General features: G+C 35.1%; 1 protein-coding gene and 1 non-coding gene across 3 annotated transcripts in view; one reads left to right on the top strand and one right to left on the bottom strand.

Annotated features, from left to right (window-relative positions):
• MINDY2 (MINDY lysine 48 deubiquitinase 2) overlaps window positions 1–22,960 on the bottom strand; it is a 76,540-nt gene that overhangs the window by 6,587 nt on the left and 46,993 nt on the right. The window contains exons 6-8 of one of the 2 annotated variants that reach the window (XM_005889901.3): window positions 16,730–16,872; window positions 4,811–4,984; window positions 1,530–1,730 (exon numbers count right to left, since the gene is read on the bottom strand). In XM_005889901.3, coding sequence (XP_005889963.2) covers window positions 1,530–1,730; window positions 4,811–4,984; window positions 16,730–16,872 — 518 coding nt within the window. The remainder of the gene's footprint in view (window positions 1–1,529; window positions 1,731–4,810; window positions 4,985–16,729; window positions 16,873–22,960) is intronic. The other variant, XM_070377991.1, reaches the window with a different exon arrangement.
• LOC138989672 (U6 spliceosomal RNA) lies at window positions 4,301–4,407 on the top strand. Its single transcript, XR_011465917.1, has one exon. It is a non-coding gene; the product is annotated as a U6 spliceosomal RNA (small nuclear RNA).

Raw genomic sequence — 22,960 nt, 5'->3', positions numbered from 1 at the left:
AAGAAATTATCACAATTTTTCTAAGATGCTTAAGCAGAGTTACCTAAAAAGAAAAACCATGAGAGTGAAAGGAATCATTAATGGAAAAATGACTGCTGCTGCTAAGTCGCTTCAGTCATGTCCAACTCTGTGCAACCCCATAGACGGCAGCCCACCAGGCTCCCCTGTCCCTGGGATTCTCCACACAAGAATACTGGAGTGGGTTGCCATTTCCTCCTCCAATGTATGAAAGTGAAAAGTGAAAGTGAGGTCGCTCAGTTGTGTCCGACTCTTAGCGACCCTATGGACTACAGCCCACCAGGCTCCTCCGTCCATGGGATTTTCCAGGCAAGAGTACTGGAGTGGGGTGCCATTGCCTTCTCCAGGAAAAAAGGCTACTGGTATATAAATTTTTAATGTTATATGGTACCTGCATAATTGCCTCTATCATTCAGAATAGATATAATTAATGTATCCATTATTGTAAGTAAATAAACAATAAATAACATGTAGCATTATACTGCCTGAAGACTCAAATTGAAGACAATTTATGTTAAAGTTTGGGAAAGTTAAAGAAAGTGACACCTTTTAGGCAAACTATAGTAGTTATCCAAGATTTTATTACACATACTATAACAAACAGATTTTAAAAGGAGGGAAAAAGAACCTGAGGACTCGGTGTGAAATGTGTATTCTGTGAAATGAGAGAACTTCAGTGAAAAGCTAACCATAACATGGTAGGTTTCAACTTTTAAGCTTGGAGTTATCAACATTTGAGCTAGAAATAGAAATGTTATACCTATGTTAATAGAGACCTCTATATTTAAAGTTTCATCATAACTTAAAAGACATCATGCTTCCTAGTACACCTAAATCAAAGGAACAGTTATAACATGGTACTGTTAAACATAAAAGAAGGAGAATATTTTTCTCATTTAATGAGATTTAACTAATAGAAACACTCTAGTCACATTTCCAGTGCTTACAACATTTAACTGGGAAAAGGGAAAAGTGGGAAGGTGCTAATAACCTTTGTTGAATACTCAGCACATGTTAGACACTGGATTAAGTGCTAACATTATTTGCTGTTAACCACAAACCTAAGAGTTAGGTATTATCTTCTACTTTACAAATAGGGAAAACGAGGCTAAGAGAGGTAGAGGACTTTGTCCATGGTGTACCTAGTAAGGGGAGACAGAAGCAGAAAATGCAAATCCACATTTATCTGGCTCCAAAGTCCACATTCTTTCCAGCAGTACCTCATACTGCCTTCTAATTGATAGGAAAGATTTGTTCAAATTGGTTTATATTGTATGAAGCTATTAAGAATTTAATTTAGAAAATCTTGCCATCAAAACCTCAGAAAAAAATAAATTTAACTAAATTAGAAATATATTAAGATAATCACAAACTTAGGACTGTGTCATAAAACCCATGGATGCTAAAATGCTAACAGAGTCAATACCTAACTTAAAAGTTTTAATCTCAGCACACATTTCTTTATTGCTAAAATGATCCGTATATTTAAGAGTCAGAACACTAGTCTTTACCGGGGCCTGTGTAGAAGCAGAAGCAGAAGCAGCAGCTGCTGCAGCTTGTTCCTGTTCCTGGTAATATTGAGAAGCTCGTCGATCCTCTTCTTCTTGGAGTTTCTTTGCTAGTTCCAAATCACTGATTCCTTCAGGTATTTGTTCCCAATTGATCTCTTGGCTCTGCTGTTCTTGTTGTAAAGATAAAGCCATAAGATAGTCCTAAGAAATTAAATGACAACCATCTTTAGCTGTGAGATTTTACCCAAGAACTAATGTGTATAAATACAGAGATTATATCTACAAATCTATGAAAACGGATTTTTAAAAACATACTAGATGTTAAATATAAAAATAAAAGTTTACTATTTCTGTTTGAGAAATAGTGTAATTTCAGCAATACTGCCATTGTTACCAATATTTTAAAAATTCATTCAAAATTCTCTCTAGCAGCAGTATATAAGGCATTCAAGAAAGTTTATAAAAGAGAGAAGCACATGTCTATAGAAAATTGATACAAAATAAAAAAGCATAAATAGGAAAGTTAAGATTACCATATCATCATCACAGAGTCAACTACTGTTAACAATTAATATATAATTCATCTTGGTTTTCTCTATATTCACATACGGATTCAAACACATCTTCCAATTCCTGAAACTATCATAATCTGTTTTCTTTTCTATTTAATGTCATAAGAGTCTTCTGTTTTAAAAAAATCATAAACACAGACCCAAATTATTAAATAGTCTTCCAAAGACAATTTTTAAAGCCAACGTAGCTATCCATCAAACAATCATATTCAATTACTTAATCATGCTCTTCCTCCTCCTATACACATACTCAGATTATTTCCTATGAGATAAAGTGATGCATCTTTGGTCAAAAGTTATCAGATCAGATCAGTCACTGAGTCGTGTCCGACTCTTTGCGACCCCATGAATCGCAGCACGCCAGGCCTCCCCGTCCATCACCAACTCCCAGAGTTCACTGAGACTCACGTCCATCGAGTCAGTGATGCCATCCAGCCATCTCATCCTCTGTCGTCCCCTTCTCCTCTTGCCCCCAATCCCTCCCAGCATCAGAGTCTTTTCCAATGAGTCAACTCTTCGCATGAGGTGGCCAAAGTACTGGAGTTTCAGCTTTAGCATCATTCCTTCCAAAGAAATCCCAGGGCTGATTTCCTTCAGAATGGACTGGTTGGATCTCCTTGCAGTCCAAGGGACTCTCAAGAGTCTTCTCCAACACCACAGTTCAAAACCATCAATTCTTCGGCGCTCAGCCTTCTTCACAGTCCAACTCTCACATCCATACATGACCACAGGAAAAACATAGCCTTGACTAAACAAACCTTTGTTGGCAAAGTAATGTCTCTGCTTTTGAATATGCTATCTAGGTTGGTCATAACTTTCCTTCCAAGGAGTAAGCGTCTTTTAATTTCAAAAGTTATCCACTTTTATTACAAATTAGTGCTGAATGAAACTTGACTATTCTGTGCACCTCCCCCAGCACACTCTCAAGGTAAGAGAATTATAAATAATCACAGAAGGTATGTAAAAGGTTGTTGCCTGTGAACACCTTATACTATCGATCATCTTAGAGGCATCAAGAAATTGTCCTTCAAATTTTTCTCCTCGATTCTTCAAAGTCCACTCTTTGCCAAGTCTTTGATACTTTAAAAATTATTCACTTATTTGGCTGCACTGGGTCCTAGTTGTGGCAAGGGAGATCTTTAGTTGACGCACATGGGATCTTTGATCTGACATGCAGGATCATTTTTCAGTTGTGGCATGTGAACTCTTAGTAGCAGCATGTGTGATCTAGTCCCCTAAGCAGGGATTGAACCTGGGCCCCCTGCCTTGGGACCGTGAAATCTTAGCCACTGGACCATCAGCAAAGACTCCCTTCTTTGTTACTTTGCAAACAATATCATACGTATATTCTCAAGATCTTATGACTAGATTACTGTGGCAATCTACTGCTTTACTACAATCCTTCTGTGCCAATATTTTTTATATACAGTGGTTTAAAAATCTTGTATATTTCTCTTAAATGCCCCTGTATACCTTCTGGAGGAAAATGAGTATGGATTACTATGGCTGTCAAAGCAAAGTTGAGAGTCCTAGAAAGATTAGCATTTGTTTGAATCAAGTATTCTTTTGTCCATTCACAGCTTGCTATTCAAACGGCCATTACAGAACTTATATATTAGTTGGTAAAACACCTGCCTCCCCAACTGACTGCCAAATCTCTGAGAACAGGACAGAATGATTTATCTTTGTGTCCCCAGGACCTAGTTACAGTGTTCAATACAACTGCTCAGTGAATACTGGCTAAATGAACACAGTCTCTATGCACTTAAATTGTTATCAGCAAAACATGTGCCAACTGTTTAACATAATCATATTTCCGCCTAAGTTAAAGAAAATGTCACATCACTCTTAGACTTCTAGTAATAAACACAATTGTGGCTCTAAGCCTACCCACCAACAAGCAAAAATTTCACCTATCTCAGTTCTAAATAAGAATTCTACCAGCAGTGCAGCTCCCGCTGTAAAAGTGTCTGTCCTCCTTACCTTGGATTCTAAGGCTTAGAACAGCCCCTACTCTTTACCCAGCGCATGGAATCTTGAAGACTCCCTCTGTTCTTTTTTCTGACTAACCAAAATAGATCTCAAATATGTACTCATCTCTTCATCTCTACCACTAAAGCTAAGCAAATTGCTACTTTGCTTATACCAGTGTCCTTCCTATGCATTTGCCACATAGCAGGTTTTTAAAAAGGTAAAGGAGTACTTCCTTCGGCAGCATATATACTAAAATTGGAATGACACAGAGAAGAATAACATGGCCCCTATGCAAGGATGACATATAAATTTGTGAAGCATTCCATATTTTTTACAGAAGTAGAAATCTACTGTTGTACATATGAAACATATAATGTTATAAACTAATGTTACCTCACTTTAAAAAAAGATAAAGTAAAAAAAAATAATAATAAAAAAAGATAAAGTAGATCATGTCACTTCCATGTTTAATATCTGGCATATCTTCCTCCTACAATTAGAATAATATTCAAACTCTTTACCATGACCTTCACAGTTAAATATAATCAGACCTTCTGAACCAAAGTGTACAATTAATGTAGAATAATCATTTCCCTATTTAGGAAGTAATAGAATTTCACAAGTATTGATATATTAATTAACAAATCTTTAGTTCAAAATTCTGAATAACTAAATTCATATTTGAAAGGAATGAGCATTTATCAATAAAACTATATGAAGATAAAACATATTTACCTGATCTATCTGATCTTGTTGTCCTCTGTATACAGTTTCAGGATCTGAAGGAGGCCGCAGATGAAATTCTGAGTCACAGAAATTTCCATCACCATCAACATTGTGTAGGCTTTCCCAAACAACTTTTTCTTCAGTGAGAAATCCTTGGTCTGTTACCAACAAATATAGTAGACCCTTAATAAGAAATAAGAAAAAGGACTGTTGATTAAAACTAGTTTAAAAAATTTATAATTTAAAAGAAATTCTATAATCTGTTTAAAATATAATTATTCCTACTAATTTCCTGTTATGTCATCCTACTGTATGACATAATAAATAGTAGACCAAGTAGATAACTTTCTCACTGAGTTATATCCACTTGACTTTGAATATAGTTTGTAATTGCTACACCATAGTATAATGAGAATTAGGAGCTCTTGGCGTCTCAACTAATTCATAACTTATAAACAGCCCCTTGGGGTTTTTTAATCTCCTTTCACAAAATACAAAAATACTAGACAATAAGTCCGTAAAAAATACATCAAATAACAAGACATAGTACAAAAAATTATATAATATTGCGTATTTCTTAAAAAAAATTAAGCCTATATCACTAATCCAATCCATATCAATTTGCTGCTCTTAATTTATACACCAATGGTATTTTGTACTTTTCTTATTGTAGCACCGAATCATGCTATGCAATGATTATGTTTTCCTCCTTGTTCTCCAGACTATATAGTCTATCTCTTGGCCTACTGTAGGCTGTATCATAAAGCTGGAGTCTAATATTTATTGAATCAATGTATTCATAATGTATTTATAGTCATTATCATAGAATTTAGCATTGATCTCTAACTGTTCATATGCATCAGTTCTAATTCCAATCATATGTAAAGGGTCCCTAGTATAATGCTTGTAAGCAATTTTTTCTTCAGATTTGCCAAGGACAAGACTTTCAATTACTTAGAATTCCCACTGGTTAATATAGTGTTTATAATTGCACAAGAATCATACTTTTCAAGTTTTCACTTATACACAATCTTAATAATTAATAATAAGAAATTCCTTTAAAGACTTGTGGTACAAGTAGCAAAATTACTGAATAAATTCTGAAGCTTTAAAAAAAAACTAAATAGTTACTCTTGAACATTTACTATGTGTCCAGCACTGTGAGACACAGCTCTTCCTAGAGTACAGTCTTTCCTATTGTCTAGTAGCAGTTACATTCAAGAATCAGCTGTAGACATTGATTAATTTATAAGGTCACTGAAATGTCTACAGCAACATGAAAAGTATTTATAAAGAAAAGCATTTTGGTATAAAGTTTAAAGATAGATACTATTTTAAGCAAAAATTAAGTCCAGGATCATTTTTTTAAAAATCAGGTATGTTCCAATTTATCAAATACTAGTGCCTGCTATATACTCAGCACTATGCTAAGTGATTGAGGATTCATATCATGGATAGTAATGATCCCACCTTACTCTGGTATTAGCTTCTCCTTTTCTGTGATTCCACAGAATTCTGGACTTAACACTATTACAGCACATCATACACTGAATTATCATTGTCTGTTTACTTACTTATCTCTACTAATACATTTCAAGCTTGACCTAACATATTTTTAATACCCAGTTGGGGTCTACCTTGTTCTAGGAAAATTTAAGAGCAAAAACTTAATTTTCCACGGAACAAGTCTGACCTTTTGTTTAATACTTATCACAATGCATTTCAACATATTATACAATATATAAGTTTTACAATTTATTCTATGTAGGTCGTATACTATTAGATTGGCTGTTTGTTGGGAAGGAACTATAATCTTATCAATAATTTTTCTCCAAATGACTCTTTAGGAAAGGTAAATTCTAGGAGGGTTTTTATGAAAGCTATTACTATCCATAGCACATGAATATTTAAAAGTTTTAATTAAAAGGGTAGTCATTTCTTGCATATCTAACCTATCTTCTTATGGACACCAGCCTCAATTTCTTCCTCTTTTAGATGTTGACATTTATCAAAAAAGTCTATAATTGGTCCACTGACAATAATGCTGGTTATTACTTAACAGTTCCTTGACATAACTGCAGTGTAAAATAGCAAAGCATGTGTCCATGCTGTACTGAATACTTTAGGTTCATTTGTTCCTGACAGTCTACAATTAGATCACCACTAAGAATATTTCTTGGGAATTCCCTGGCCGTCCAGTGGTTAGGAAGCAATGTTTCACTATTGTGGCCTGAGTTCAATCCCTGGTTTGGGAACTAAGATCCTGCAAACCATGTGCTGTGGCTAAAAAGGAAAAAAAAATTTCTTGCTTTTGTATTCCAGCACTGCTGTTATATTGTCTAGCCAAAGTTTGCTTCCCTAACCTTAAATCTTTTTCCTAATCTCACTCACCAGTCTCTAAAATATTAAATTCATCAAAAATACAAAATACATATATTATTAAATTCATAGATTAATATATAAAATGTACATTTTATTATGTGAAAATATATTATTTTTTTAATGGGCAATTTTAACTATTAAAGACTCAACAAAAATCTATTCTATGTAAAATACTCTAATAATTTCATACAGAGTATATATTATTTGTATTAACAATATACATAAAGCCATCACATTTTGTAAATTGGCAAAACAGAAGAAAATCTAATAATACTGTAATACAAAAGTTAAGTAATTCCAGCCTTTAAAGTACAGAGGAAAGCACTGCTAGTCCTGGTTAACTAGGTTGGATTTGAATTACTTAAAGCCTGGTCTCTCAGATGTAAAGTGGGAATAATAATATCCACTCCTCACAGGGGAGTTGTGAAAATTAAATGAGATAATGATATGGGTACCAGAAAACATAAAAATCTTTTCTACAAATCACAGTAAAAATAAGCCCCATTAATGGAATAATACACTTACAGATACTTTTGACTGACTACCAATTTATTATAGACTGGTAGTTTATTATTATTATAGGTCCCTAGTTATAGATACCATTTATCTACACAGTGTTGAGAAAATATTCTATCCAGATATTAAATTTATTTTTTGTTGAAAGTATATCTAGAATTCCATGGAGTGAACTGTGTTTCTACTCTAGGTGTTCTAAAGAGTTTACAGAAGCAGGAAGATACAAAATAAAGTGATCATTAAATACAAATGCAAATGGCCCTAAAAATCTCAGGGTCCTTCAAACGTGAAATGTTAGAAACCTTCCTTTTCCTATTCAGTAAATGATCTTGCCTTCCACGTTATAGAAAATAGAAGTAACTTTGAAACAGTAACTTCCTCTATTTCCTGCCATCAAATCTATAAACCTACCTATAGCCATTGTTGTTATTTGTTGTTCAGTCGCTCAGTCGTATCTGACTCTTTGCAAACCCATGAACTACAGCACCATAGACTTCCCTGTCCTTCACTATCTCCCAGAGTTCACTCAAACTCAAGTGCATTAAGTTGGTGATGCCATCCAGCCATCTCATCCTCTGTCGCCCCCTTCTCTTCCTGCCTTCAATTTTTCCCAGCTTCAGGGTCTTTTCCAATGCATCAGCTCTTCGCATTCAGGTGGCCAAATATTGGAGCTTCAACTTCAGCATCAGTGCTTCCAATGAATATTCAGGGTTGATTTCCTTTAGGATTGACTGATTTGATCTTGTAGTCTAAGGGACTCTCAAAAGTCTTCTCCAGCACCATAGGATCAATTCTTCAGTGTGCAGCCTTCTTTACAGTTCAACTCTCACATGTATATGTGACTACTTTGACTATATGGACCTTTGTAGGCAAAGCGATGTCACTGCTTTTCTTCCAAGGAGCAAGTCTTTTAATTTCACGGCTGCAGTCACCATCCACAGTGAAACTGGAGCCCAGGAAAATAAAATGTCACTGTTTCCACTGTTTCCCCATCTACTTGCCATGAAGTGATGGGACTGGATGCCATGATCTTAAGTTTTCTGAATGTTGAGTTTTAACCCAGCTTTTTCACTCTCATCTTTCACCCTCATCAAGAGGCTTTTTAGCTCTTCGCTTTCTGTCACTAGGGTGGTAACACCTGCATATCTGATGTTGTTGATATTTCTTCCAGCAATCTTGATTCCAGCTTATGAGTCAACCAGCCTGACATTTTGCATGATGTACTTTGTATATAAGTTAAATAAGCAGGGTGACAATATACAACCTTGACATACTTCTTTTCCAGTTTTGGACAGTTGTTCCATGTAAGGTTCTAACTGTTGCTTTCTGTCCTGCATACAGGTTCTCAGGAGACAGGTAAGATGGTCTGGTATTCCCACCTCTTTAAGAATTTTTCATTTTTTTGTGTGATCCACACAGTCAAAGGCTTTAGTATAGTCAATGAAGCAGAAGTAGATGTATTTTTGGAATTCCTTTGCTTTCTCTATGATCCAATGAATGCTGGCACTTTGATCCCTCAAAGAATGTCCAAACTACCATACAACTGCACTCATGTCATATGCTAGCAAGGCAATGCTCAAAATCCTTCAAGCTAGGCTTTAGCAGTATATGAACCGAGAACTTCCAAATATACAAGCTGGATTTAGAAAAGGCAGAGGAACCTATAGTCATACTCATAGTCTATTCTTTCCCTTCTTTATGATGAAGAGGTCTCTTTTTAAATCAGAAGTCAATCCCTTTCACCTATGAAAATGTCTATCCTTTCTCATCTTCCTTATCTATTTATCTGTTGATGTACACTTACGCTGCTTCATGTCTTGGCTATTATAAATAGTGCTGCTTTGAACACAGGGGTGCATGTACCTTTTTCAACTAGGGTTTTCGTCTTTTCTGGATACACACCCAGGAGTGGAATTGTTGGATCATATGGTAATTCTATTCTTAGTTTTTTGAGGGATCTTCATACTGTTTTCCATAGTAGCTACACCAATTTACTTTCCCACCCACAGTTTACCCTTTTCTCCACACCCTCTCTAGCATTTATTATTTGTAAACTTTTTGATGATGGCCATTCTGACCAGTGTGAGTAATATCTCATTGTGGTTTTCATTTGCACTTCCCTAATAATTAGCAGTTTTGAGCATCTTTTCATATGCCTGTTGGCCATGTCTTTGTGGAGAAATGTCTATTTAGGTCTTCTGCTAATTTTTGATTGGGCTATTTTTTTTTAATTGAGTTGTATGAGTTCTCTGTATATTTTGGAAATTAACCCCTTATATGACACAACATCTGCAAATGTTTTCTCGCATTCAGTGGGTTGCCTTTTAGTTGTTGACTTCCTACACTGTGCAAAAGCTTTTAAATTTGATTAGGTTCCATTTGTTTATCTTTGCTTTTATTTCTTTTGTCTTGGGAGACTGATCTAAGAAAATACTGCTGTGATATATCACAGAATGTTTTGCCTATGTGTTCTTCTAGGTAATGGCCTCGTAGAATGAATTTGGTAATGTTCCCTCCTCTTCAGTCTTCTGGAATAGTTTGAGAAAGATTAAGTTCTTGGTATGTTTGGTGGAATTCTTCAGTAAAACTATCTAGTCTGGGCTTCTGGGGAGTTTTTTGGTGTTGTCATTGTTTAAAAAAAAATTTTTTTTTTTTAACAGATTCTGTTTTACTTCTAGTGATCAGTCTGTTCAAAATATGTTTCTTCTTACTCAGTTTTAGCAAGCAGTAGGTTTATAAAAACTTGTCCATTTTTTCAAGGTTGTCCCAATTTGGTGGCGACATGTCTAACATTTAAGTCTTTAAGTCATTTTGAGTTTATTTTTGTATATGGTATGAGGGAATGTTCTAACTTCATTGATTTACATGCCATCTGTCCGACCTTCCCAACACTGCTTCCTAAAAAAACTGCCTTTTCTCCATTGTCTATTCTTTTTTCCTTTGTTGAAGATTAATTGGCCATAGGTGTGTAAGTTTATTCGTGGGTTCTTTATCTTGTCCATATCTGGATCCATATATCTGTTTTTGTGCCATAGGTGTGTGAGTTTATTCGTGGGTTCTTTATCTTGTCCATATCTGGATCCATATATCTGTTTTTGTGCCAATTCGATGCTTCCCCCCGCCCCCCATGCTTTTTGATGACTGTAGCTTTGTGGTATTCTAAAGTCTGGGAGGATTATGCCTACAGTTCTTCTTTTTCTTCAGTGTTGCTTTGGCAATTCTGAGTCTTTTGTGGTCCTAAAGAAATTTTAGGAATGTTTGTTCTAATTCTGCAGAAAATGTCATGGGTTATTTGAAAGGGATTGCATTAAATCTGTAGATTGCCTTGGGTAGTATGTCCATTTCAATAATATGAATTCTTCCATCCAAGAGCACAGGATATCTTTCCATTTCTTTGAATTGGCTTCAATTTGCTTTACCAATGTTTTATAGTTCTCAGTATACAGGTCTTTCACTTTGTTGGTTAGGTTTATTTCTAGGTTTGTTTGTTTGGAGGGGTTTCTCCATAAAATTTTGAACAGGACTTTTAAAAAAATATTTCTGATACTTGTTGGTTTAAAGAAATTCAACACATTTCTGTATATTAATATGGTATCCTACTACCTTACTGAACTTATTTATTAGATCTAATAGTTTTTGTGTGGAGGCTTCAGGGTTTTCTGTATAAAGAATCATGTCATCTGCATAGGATGACAGTTTTACCTCTTTCCTTCCAATTTGGATACCATTTATTTACTTTTCTTATCTGTTTGCTGTGGCTAGAACTTCCAATACTATGTTGAATGGAAGTGATGAGAGCAGGCAGCCTTGCTTTGTTCCTGAATTCAGCAGGAAGGTTTTCAGCTTTTCACCATTGAGTACTATATTGGCTATGGGTTTGTCAAAAATGGCTTTTATCATGTTGAGATATGTTTCCTCTATACTCACTTTGTTGAGATTTAAAAAAAAATAATTTATTTATTTTTGGCTGTGCTAGATCTTTGTTGCTACGCAGGTTTTTCTCCAGCTGTGGCAAGCAGGGGCTACTGTTTGCTACAGTGCATGGGCTTCTCTTGTGGTGCACAGGCTCTAGCGCACACCGGCTCAGTAGCTGTGGTATGTGGGCTTGGCAGTTGTGGTTCCCAGGTTCTAGAGGACAGGCTCAACAGTTCTGTTGCTTGGGCTTAGCTGTTCCACAGCAAGTGGGATCTTCCCAGATCAGGGATCGAACCTATATTTCCTACATAGGCAGGCAGATTTTTTTACCACTGAGCCACCAGGTAAGCTCCTAGTGATAGTTTTTATCATAAATGTGTGTTGAATTTTATCAAATGCTTTCTCTGCACCTATTTAGATGATCAGGTGGCTGTCATCTCGATTGATTTGCATATCTTGAACCATCCTTGCAATTCTGGAATGAATACAACTTGATCATGGTATATGATCCTTTTTATGTATAGTTGGATACAGTTTGCTAATATTTCATTGAGAATTTCTGCAACTATATTCATCAAAAATACTGGCCTGTAATTTTCTTTTTTTGTGGTATCTTCGTCTGGTTTTGCTATCAGGGGTGGTTTCACAATATGACTTTGGTAGTGTTTCTTCCTCTTCAATATTTTGGAATACTTTGAGAGGGATAAGTTTTTCTTTGTATGTTTGGTAGAATTCTCCAGTAAAGCCATCTGGTCCTGGACTTTTGTTTGCCAGTTTTTGGTTTGGGGGTTTGTTTGTTTATTTGATTATAGATTCTATTTCATTTCTAGTGATCATTCTTTTCAAATTACCTGTTTCATTTTGACTCAGTTTTGACAAACTTGTTTACAGAAACTTATCCATTTTTTTTCCTTGGAGAAGGCAATGGCACCCCACTCCAGTACTCTTGCCTGGGAAATCCCACGGACGGAGGAGCCTGGTAGGCTGCAGTCCATGGGGTCATGAAGAGTCAGACACAACTGAGCGACTTCACTTTCACTTTTCACTTTCCTGCATTGGAGAAGGAAATGGCAACCCACTCCAGTGTTCCTGCCTGGAGAACCCCAGGGATGGGGGAGCCTAGTGGCTGCCGTCTATGGGGTCACACAGAGTTGGACACGACTGAAGTGACTTAGCAGCAACAGCAGCATCCATTTTTTTCTAGGTTTGCTGGCATATATTCACAGAATTTATGAGTTTTTAAAATTTCTACAATATTGGATGTTATTTTTCCTCCTTCATTTCTTATTTTATTTTGGTCCTCTCTCTTTTCTTCTTGGTGAGCCTGGCTAGAGGTGTCAATTTTGCTGTTTATACTTTCAAACAATCAGCTCTTGGTTTCACTGATTTTTTTTCTATTTTTTAAAATTTCTGTTTTATTTCCTCTTTGATCACTATTATTTTATTCCTTCTGCTGACTTCAGATTTTATTTGTTCTTCTTTTTCTTCTCTTAGGTGGAAGGTTCAGTAGTCTGATATTTTTCTTGTTTTTGAGGAAGCCTGTATTACTATAAAATTCCTTCTTAGAACTGCTTTTGCTGCATCCCATAGATTTTGTAAGTTGTTTTCATTGTCATTTGTCTCAAGGTGTTTTGTAATTTCCTTTTTGATTTCATTGTTACTCACTGGTTTTTTAGTAGCGTATTGTTTAGCCTCCATGTAATTTTTTCCCCTCATTTTTCTTCCTTTGGCTGATTTTTAGTTTCATACCATTGTGGTCAGAAAAAATGCTTGAAATAATTTCTATCCATCTTAATCACTAAATCTGGTTGACTATATCTCCTAAATGTCTATGGAATCTGTCTACTCTCTATTTCTTTACAATCTTAGTTTAAGTTATTACAATCTCTTACTTGCCTTCCTACAATAGTCTCCTAACTAAATAACATGTCCACTCTTGCCTTGAAGTCCAAAGCATCTCAACACATTATTGACCAGGGGATTTTTGCAGAAACTAATGCCTATGGCATTAATAGGTTTTCAGTCAATAATGTGTTAATGTTATATAAGGGGCAGGTGTATCACCACTTCTGATATACTGTTCAGCCATGAAATAAGGTTCACTGAGAAAACTTAGAAGTAGAGAAATAGCAGGATGCACACATTCCCTCAGCTACCATTATCTCACAGAAATGCATACTCAATCCAGAAACAGACCTAATGTACAATGAGTTCTAGGAGAGGGACACTTTCTCCAACCACATAGGAAAACTGCAAATACCTAGATGACATTTAAAGGACCTATAGGTCGGGGGTATGGCCTTGATTAAAAAAAAAAAAAAAGGTAACATCTAAAGTTCAATTTTGGGAAGTTGTAAAACAATCACCAACAACACCAGAGACCTTGTTTTCTCAACTGAACTATCTCACCCCTGCTAATAAGCAAAAGGAAAAAAGAGAGAGAGAAAAAACAAAAGGAATCATTAGGCCATTAGGAGACCAAGGTCTACTTCTCCTTTTCTTTTTGGATGGCATCACCGACTTGATGGACATGAGTTTGAGCAAGCTCTGGGAGTTGGTGATGGACAAGGAAGCCTAGTGAGCTGCAGTCCATGGCGTCGGCAAAGAGTCAGACATGACTGAGCAAGTGAACTGAACTGTGGCTTATAGGATCTTAGTTCCCCAACCAGGGATTGAATCCAGGCCCTGGCAGTGAAAGTGCCAAGTCCCAACCACTGGACCACCAGGGAATTCCCTATTTTTCCTTTTAACTGAGAACTCTATAAGATCTGGTATCTATTTCTTGAGCCTTACATCATGCCTCCTATTTTCTATGCTTTAGTCTTTGGCATAGGCCTTCTTTGAATTCCTTACAAAGTTAGGTTATTTCCCTCCTCAGGGCATTGCACACATGCTCTACCTGCTTAGTTAACTGCAACCCCCCTTTTTCCTGACATTCTCAAATAGGTTATAAGTCTAATAAAAGTACTCACAGCATGTCGTATGCAGCCTTTACAGAGTAAATCTCAGTAGAAATGATAACTACTTGTGCAATTATTTAACGTGCTTCCCTTGCCAAATCAGGAGCTGCCTTGCTCAGGCTGCAGTCCTGGCACTTAGCTGAGCACTCAGTCATAATCATGCCTAATAGATATTTGATTAAATGAATTAACAAAATGTGGACTTGAAGAGATAAGGTAAAATAAAGCAAGATGACCTAGCAGTATTTATTATGTAGCAATAATTCTGATTTTGTAGTTCTTTGGCCTTGGATTTCTGAGGAATATGGATAAATCTGGGTCCATACCTATCACATATCTAGCTTAAATAAGACAATAATACAAATAAACCCTTGCTATAACAAACAGCAGAGTAAGAAAGCTAGGACTATACAAGCTATTCCTATATAAGCAAACAAATAATTATTTTACACTGCTTTTTACAGTTCACTGATTAATGTGTTGAAGGAAACATGAAGTCAGATTCTTGACTTCAATAAGCCTGCATGCCTCAACTACTGAGGCTGCATGCCACAACTACTGAGCCCATGCACTACAACTACTGAAGCCTGAGCACCTAGAGCTTATGGTCTGCAACAAGAGAAACCACTGCAATGAGAAGCCCATGACCACAAGGAAGAGTAGCCACCACTCGCTACAACTAAAGAAAGCCCATGGGCAGCAATGAAGACCCAGCACAACCAAAAATAAACTTTTAAAACTTAAAAAAAAAATCACCTGGAAAGCATTTTTAAAAATACTCAACCATCTATGGGGTCGCACAGAGTCGGACATGACTGAAGCGACTTAGCAGCAGCTGCAGCACCAAGTCCCACCTCTACAGATTCTGATTTAATTGAGATCATGCTGGGATCTGGGCATTGGGACTTTTTTAAGAGTTCCCTTAAAACTGTATGCTAGGCAGTTCTAGTATACAATCTGGGTTGAGAACCACTGGTTTAAGGAGAAAAGAAGTAGCTTACCGAAGAGTTAGTATTTGAAATGCTTCTTAAACAATAGGTGAAAACTGGATAGGCAAAAACGGGTGAGAATGGGGGCTTCCTTGGTGGTTCAGTTGTAAAGAATCAACCTGTAAATGCAGGGCCATGTATTTGATCCGTGGTTTGGGAAGATCCTACATGCTGTGGAGCAACTTAAGCCCATGCACCACAACTACTGAGATGGCGCTCTGGAGCCTGTGCTCAGCAGCAAGAGAAGGCACTGCCATGAGAAGCCTGAGCACCACAACCAGAGAGTAGCCCCTGCTCGCTGTAACTAAAGAAGGCCCATGTGCAGCAACAAAGACTCAGGACAGCTAAAATAGAAATAAACAAAGTATTGAATCTTTAAAAAATCAATAAATCTTCTAAAGAAAAGAGGGGTGAGAATGTAAACAAAGGGATTAACGAGTAAGAAATGGCAATAAAAGTGCATAAATGGGAAAACATAAAGTGTATAAGGGGATGAAGGGTTATTAATGAGTAGACAGATCATTATGGCTGAAGCAAAGTGTTGGCACAAGGGGACAGTAGAAAATATCTTGCATTTTTATCCTCTAGGAACTGTGTTCTACTGAACATTTTTGCTATATTATTGACATGATCAGAGCAATATTCTGCACAGAAGTCTAGAGATAAGTTGATAAACTCCTGAATTAAGTGGCAGCTCTAAAAATGGAACAGCTGAAGAGATAACAAGAGGGATGAATCAGTAAGTTTTTTTTGGCAAAGCCATAAATGGCACAATAAAAAGAATTTAAAGTCACACTGATAACTATAATAATAGAAAACACTATCATGCAAACAAATCTTGATTCTTTCCTCTAAAGTCCTTTAGATATCAAATGTAAATATCCATCATCAGCAGTCATCCTAGTTCTATCTCTAGGGTTTATCTTCTTTTTCCTTAGAAAGAAAATACATACATTTTAATGCAATAATCTGTGCAAAGGGAATTGAGACCTACATAAATACAAAAAACTGATTTCCACTCTAAAGAATTAATAATTACCTTGTAATTTGATGGTTAAAGAATATCATGCTAATTTTTTTTTTTTTTTATTTTGAAGCAGATCATAAGACACCTCTAAATCAAGCTCCTTTAGTTCAGAATAACAATAGCTATTTCTATATCATACCTTGTATTTGGTCATGGTGCTAAAATGATTATTCCGAAAGAAAACACAAAGTTCTCCTTCCTGAACCGTTGAAGTTAGTTCACATAATCCATGGTATGTCAGTTGAGTGGCTGTGTTATTTAGAAACTGCTCAGCTACAAAGCCTAGGAACCAATGCATAATATTAAATGGAAGAATAATTTCAAAATTTTAAAGTTTTTCTATTTACACTGTGTTCCAAGTATGAAGAAAGGCCAATGAAAATAAGACTTTTCTATTATAACATGATGGTGCCAAACTGGAGATTCTTCTTTCTTATTCTGCTATGGAAGATGTATCTGACATTTCCAGGCTAAAGAAATAATTATCTGAAATTCTTTTTATTAATAAATGCATTTACTTATACCACACCTACTTTTGCAAAGAATTTCAATAAAAGAAAGAGACACAATAAAATTAAAACCCAATATAACAAATGAGAAGGCAAGGGTTAGCAATTTAAAAAGTGGGTAGGAGCAAAAGTTGTGTGTTAACAGCCACTTCCCCAAAGGACAGGTGTTTAGAAATTAAAAGCAGCTTCAAGAAATTGAGTTGCTTAAGATTTTGACAAAGATTTCAGATAATTTTCAATTCACAAACTGTTCAATTCTTGCCTTAAAACTAAAAGTAGGCATAAAACCTAACAGAAAACAGTGGGGTAACCAATGACATTTTTATCCTATTCTTCAACATATGCCACTCATTATATAGATATATTAAGATCAGAAATAGAAATAATCTCTTTTCTTTTCAAACATAATGAAATACAAAGAAGCTTTCTGGGGTTTAATTTAAAAGATATGTATGTACAGTTGATCCTCATTATTCACATGGGTTCGTATCTGCAAATTTGTCTATCTAAAATTTATAACTCCAAAAATAAATACTTATTGCATCCCTAAGTATGTACAAAATATCAAAAAAATTGAGTTACCCAATATGCACATTCCCCACTGAAGACAAAATAAGCAACACTATGCCTTCTTGTTTCAGCTCTCATACTGTGAAGAAGTGTCATTTTCATGTTCTATTTAATGCCACACTTTTCACATTTTGTGAAATTTTTGTGCTTTTTGGGGTGATTTTTAATGTGTAAAATGGTTCCTAAGTATAATGTTGAAGTTAGTGTTCCTAAGCACACAAAGGTTGTGATGTGCCTTATGAAGACAATACATATTTTTTACAGCTTCGGTCAGGCAAGAGTTACAAGGCTGTTGGCTATGAGTTTAATGTTTATGAGTCAACAGAGGTGTCTCTAAACAGAAACACACACAAAAAACAAGGTTATCTCTTGACAAGCTGATGAAAATGTGACCAGAAGCTCACAGCTACCTAATCTTCTGTTTTGTTTGAGAGTAGTGGTTTGGTATTGGCTAATTCAGTGTTCACAGCAACTTTACAGGACATAACTTTCAGTAATAATGAAAGTCAATTGTATAAATATTTTAAAAGCCTGTATTTCTCTCTTTCCTTCTTTTTCTTCCTTTCTTCTTTGCTCCCTTTCTTTAAAAAGGAATGGAGGGGAAGAGAATGCTCTAAAAAGTTTTATAAGTGAGCAGGGAAGTGCAGATACTGGGAGTAAAGATGAATCTGTGTTAAGAAACTGACACCTCAACAAAAAATTGAAAAAAAAGTTGGTAGAAACTTGGTAGGGCCAGAGGCAGCTGTATAATATAGGTTTATTCCACTCTCTTATCATCCATTACTTTTATTTACTTTTTAGAATTTTGAGTTAAGTTTTATTTGGGGCAAAATGAGGACTGCAGCCCAAGAGACAGCACCTCAGATAGCTCTGAGTGACTGGTCCAAAGAGCTAGTGGAGGAAGGTAATAAGATTTTGGTGAAGGGAGAGTTCAATGCAATCAAGCACTCATTTTACAAAAGGTTTTCTGCTAGTCACAAGGAGCTGATGTCACCATGAAGGGATTTAGTGCTTTTCTAGATATGAGGAGATGCAAAGATTGGGATCATGAAATCATTCCTGAAAATATCTTACTATCTAAAGACCTGTTACACCAGTTTCCCTGGAGCACAGAGTGCCTCACTCTCCACACTGAATTCCCTTCAGGGAGTGTCAAAGGTCAGCAGCTGCAGCAGCACAGACAGATGGCAAATGCCCTTGTTGTTGTTCTTCACTTGCTGGCAAATGCTCTCAGCAAGTGCCAATTTGTAGTTGACAGGCAAGTGTCAATTTATAGTTGACAGGGCCCGTCCCTCATTTTCAGCGTCAAACCATAGCACTTCCAGCTACAAACCGGTTGTAAAAAGTAATCAATATACCATGCTATTCCAAGGAATTGGTAAGGTAGGAGGGGAAGTGCAAAAAGTTATACAGAAAGCCACAGCCAAAGGAAACTTATAGCACATCTGCAACTTCTTGGGTTTTATACATTTAGAAATAAGATTCCCCTTAATTATTATCATTACTTTGCTAAGTACTAAGTTACTGAGTGAAACGTATTAGTCATATACTAAAGCACTTACTATTATCTAACATTTATAATGTAAGTATTATATCTCTGAGAAGTACCATTGCTGTTAGAATATCCATGTAATTAAACACTTCTTTCAGAAAGATGTTTCTAAATGTCCCTTCCATTACCACACTCACACAACATCCTCTCTATAAAACCGTTTCAAAAAGATACAAAAATTCAGTGGAGCTATAGCACAACATTACTTTCATATATGAAATTCTAAAATTTAACCCTAGAATAGTCTTTCTCAGCTATTTGTTTCTAGCGATCAGGACATGGATTCAGAGAGAAGAAGCAATTTGCTTAAGGACATAAAACTAGTTATGGCAAGGTGAAGACTGGAACTTAACTGGTATTAAGTTAAAAAATTTACTGCATTATAAATGCAAATTTATTGCATTATAAATGTAAACTGAACTTTATTTCTCCCTGAACCACAGAGCATAGCTTAATTTAGATTTAGATAAATGTTTCCTAATTCTTCTACCAACTTATAAACAGTGACATATTCAAAAGCTTAATCTAGTTTTAACTTTTCATAGCTAAACAAATTATGGAGTTTCAAAGCATAATATCAGCGATTATTTATTAATTACAAATGGCAAAGGGCATCTTTTCAATAAAAAAATCTGGTAAATATCACCTTAATTAAATTTGAACATCACCAACAATGGGATAGTCAGACATGATGTGCCACTCGATTTGAGGCACTAGGAAAGACACAATGTCACCTATGTGGTAACCCCACTGAAAATATTTAACACAAGTCTACTTAGGAGGAAACAATCAAATGAATCAAAATTGAGGACTATTTTATAAAACAATTAGGCTGGATTATAAAGAAAATTAAATACCACAAAAGACCAAAAAGAAAAATAGATAGAGATCTGTTCTAAATTACAGGAGACTAAGTTGGTATGATAATTAAATGATACCTGATTGAAGCCTATATTGAAAAATCTTAAAAGTTATAAGGGGCATTATTGGGATAACTGGGGAATTTTGAAAATAAATAGTAAGTTAGATACTGGTAGTGTATCAATGCTAAATTTCCTGAGATAACTGTATTGTGATTACAGAGGAACATTCTCTGTTCTTAGAAGACAAATACTGGGGAGCTAATGGATAGTTTTATAATATTTGCAATTAATTATTACATGATTTAGGAAAGAAATTGTGTGTGTGTGTGAATACAGAAAGAAAGTAAAACTTGAATATATTAGTAATTTGTGAATTTAGATGAAACATATATATGTATGTACATACGCACATATTCATTGTGCTCTTCCAACTTCATGGGTTGGAGTTTTTTCAAAATGAAAGAGAAAGAAAAACAAAAGGAAATCAATATTATTTAATCAAAAATAATATGAACTCAAACTATAACCTTCAGTGTTTATGGCACATAATAAGGGCTCAATAGGTACTTGGCTAAGTGAATATGCTAGAAAAATTTCCTTTAAGCTTTTTTTTTTTTAATCTAGAAACAGTTGTTAAAGAAATTATTCCTGAGAGAGCACCTGGAATTAATGACAAACTCTGTGGAGTTTGGCAGCTAGTACTGAGTTAGTTTTTTCCTTGCTGATTTTTGCTGCCATGCTACAACCCATCATTATAACTTGAATCAAAAAAATATTAACATCCAAAAGAGGCAGCAAATAACAAATATTCTATGTACACGAAAAGTTCTGAACTTTTACTTACGAGATACTGCCATCAGAAGAAAACAAATATTTTCCAAAAGAAGTTGAAAGAATGTCTAATTCTATTTGACCAATCACTAAATAATATTTCTTTTTCATCAAAAAAGAATGATAGTAAAAGCATTTCTTGTATTCTGCATCTTATGGAAATGAAACTTTTGAATTAAAAAAAAATATGCAGTTACCATCTAAGGCCAAAGTTCAATAATTTTTAATACAGAATTAGAAATAATAAAACATTTTGGGATAATTTATGATTCAGAAGGAAAGTTACAGTTGTAAGGCTAAATAGAAAAAGAAAGCAGACTTCTTCAGCTGAATAACATACCCAAGAAAATATGGTGAAGAAAATGGAAAAAAGCTAACTGCTACATTAAATAAGTAAAAAGGTCCATCGTGGTCTTTCATTTCATTACTGATGTTATAGTGCCTTTATACATGCAGCCATTGAGACTGAATACTTATTTCAATCAGACTACATATTTGTAATTTCTTATAAACAAAAACCTAGTTGAGCTTTTTAATTGTACTGAATCCCATATACAATTTTTCTTTGAAATGGAAATCTGATAAGCACAATTTCACCATTACAAAATTTATATATCAAGGAATTAATCAGGTTGGTATATATTACCTGGAAATTCTGTACTGCTAAAGAGGAAGATTCCTTCTTATTTTTACCAAGATGTTCTTCTCAAGTTATCAATATTATACAAATTAGCTACCTTTTTCAATATCCCAGAAATCAATGCTAGAGAAATAATAATATTGAATAGTTGTAAAACCACTTTAGTGATGAAGGACTGTTTTTCAGTTGCTGTTCATTCTGCAAGTGTAATAAGTGGTACCCATGTTACAATGCAGCCTCACTTGGTGAAAATGCCATTAATAGTGTTTCCTATAGTTTCTTACCTCATAAATATATTCGTCCAAATATCACTTATTGGCTATCATTGTATCTGTTAACACTTTCTAGATCCAATTGTTCTCTCAATTATTATTGAATAACATACTGAAAGTTACTGAGAAAGTAGGAATCCACAGAGAGATAATTTCTTTGTAGCCTGCTTTCTAAGAATATTTACAGAGCATGGATAAAGAATGGAATCTTCTAGTGAGTGGAATTTTGTTAACTAAGGGAAGACATTTTTTGTGACAACTTTTCTTGCTCCTCTCTCTCCTAAAATTTAAACTTTGCTGCCTTAGGCTGTAGTGAAAGAGGTGTCACACAAATCAATCATCAATATCCCTGAATATTTATGCCTAGATAATTTAGCAATAATTAGTTGGGTTCTTATTAACCAATATAGTTTGAGATTCACTTGCATATCTTCTTTCATATGTTGTTAGGTACTCTTGTAGTCACTTGGCTTTAATTTTTTAACATGTAGTGATTATAATAGATTTTTATTATACTTCATGTGAAAGAACTGTGTCTGAGACAGAAAGATGAAGCTTATCACCTACTTTTCACTATTTCTCTTTCTTCTCTTTCTTCTGTTAATCCTTCAACCCGAGAATAGGAGACTTAGTATATTTCATAAATATACATTTATGAAAAACTGAAGTGGGTGTTGGGGAAATTATACCAAATGCTATGGTTCCTGACAGCATTTTGGTTTCAAATCTGCTCTTCCCTTCACTGACTGGAACACAGTTTTTAAAAAAGAAAAAAGAAATCATTTCTATATTGATGAATTTAACAATACTTACTTTTAGTTAAGAATTAGGAAAACCGATGATCAAAAGTGTACTCTGATCCAGAACAGAACTTTAACATACTATATTGTACTGAAATATAAGGCAGAGCTCTACCAAAATGAACATGAGTACCATAACACACATCTCACTCAGTCAACTAAAGTGTTCAGGATGAATTATAAAGTTCCCTCAGTACTCCCAAATATTAACCCTTTTTTAAAAGAGCAATTATCAGTAACCCCTGGTAATTGGCCATATCAAAGATAGCCAAGTCTAATAAAAGACTTTTATTAGAATCCAGGCCTGATTTTACAAGGCAAGTAAAAAGCGTT

Source organism: Bos mutus, chromosome 10 (assembly GCF_027580195.1).
Source record: "Bos mutus isolate GX-2022 chromosome 10, NWIPB_WYAK_1.1, whole genome shotgun sequence".
In the NCBI taxonomy this organism is placed as follows: domain Eukaryota; kingdom Metazoa; phylum Chordata; class Mammalia; order Artiodactyla; family Bovidae; genus Bos; species Bos mutus.
The sequence above is the reverse complement of the archived record's forward strand: the minus strand, read 5'-3'. Positions and strand labels throughout refer to the sequence as shown.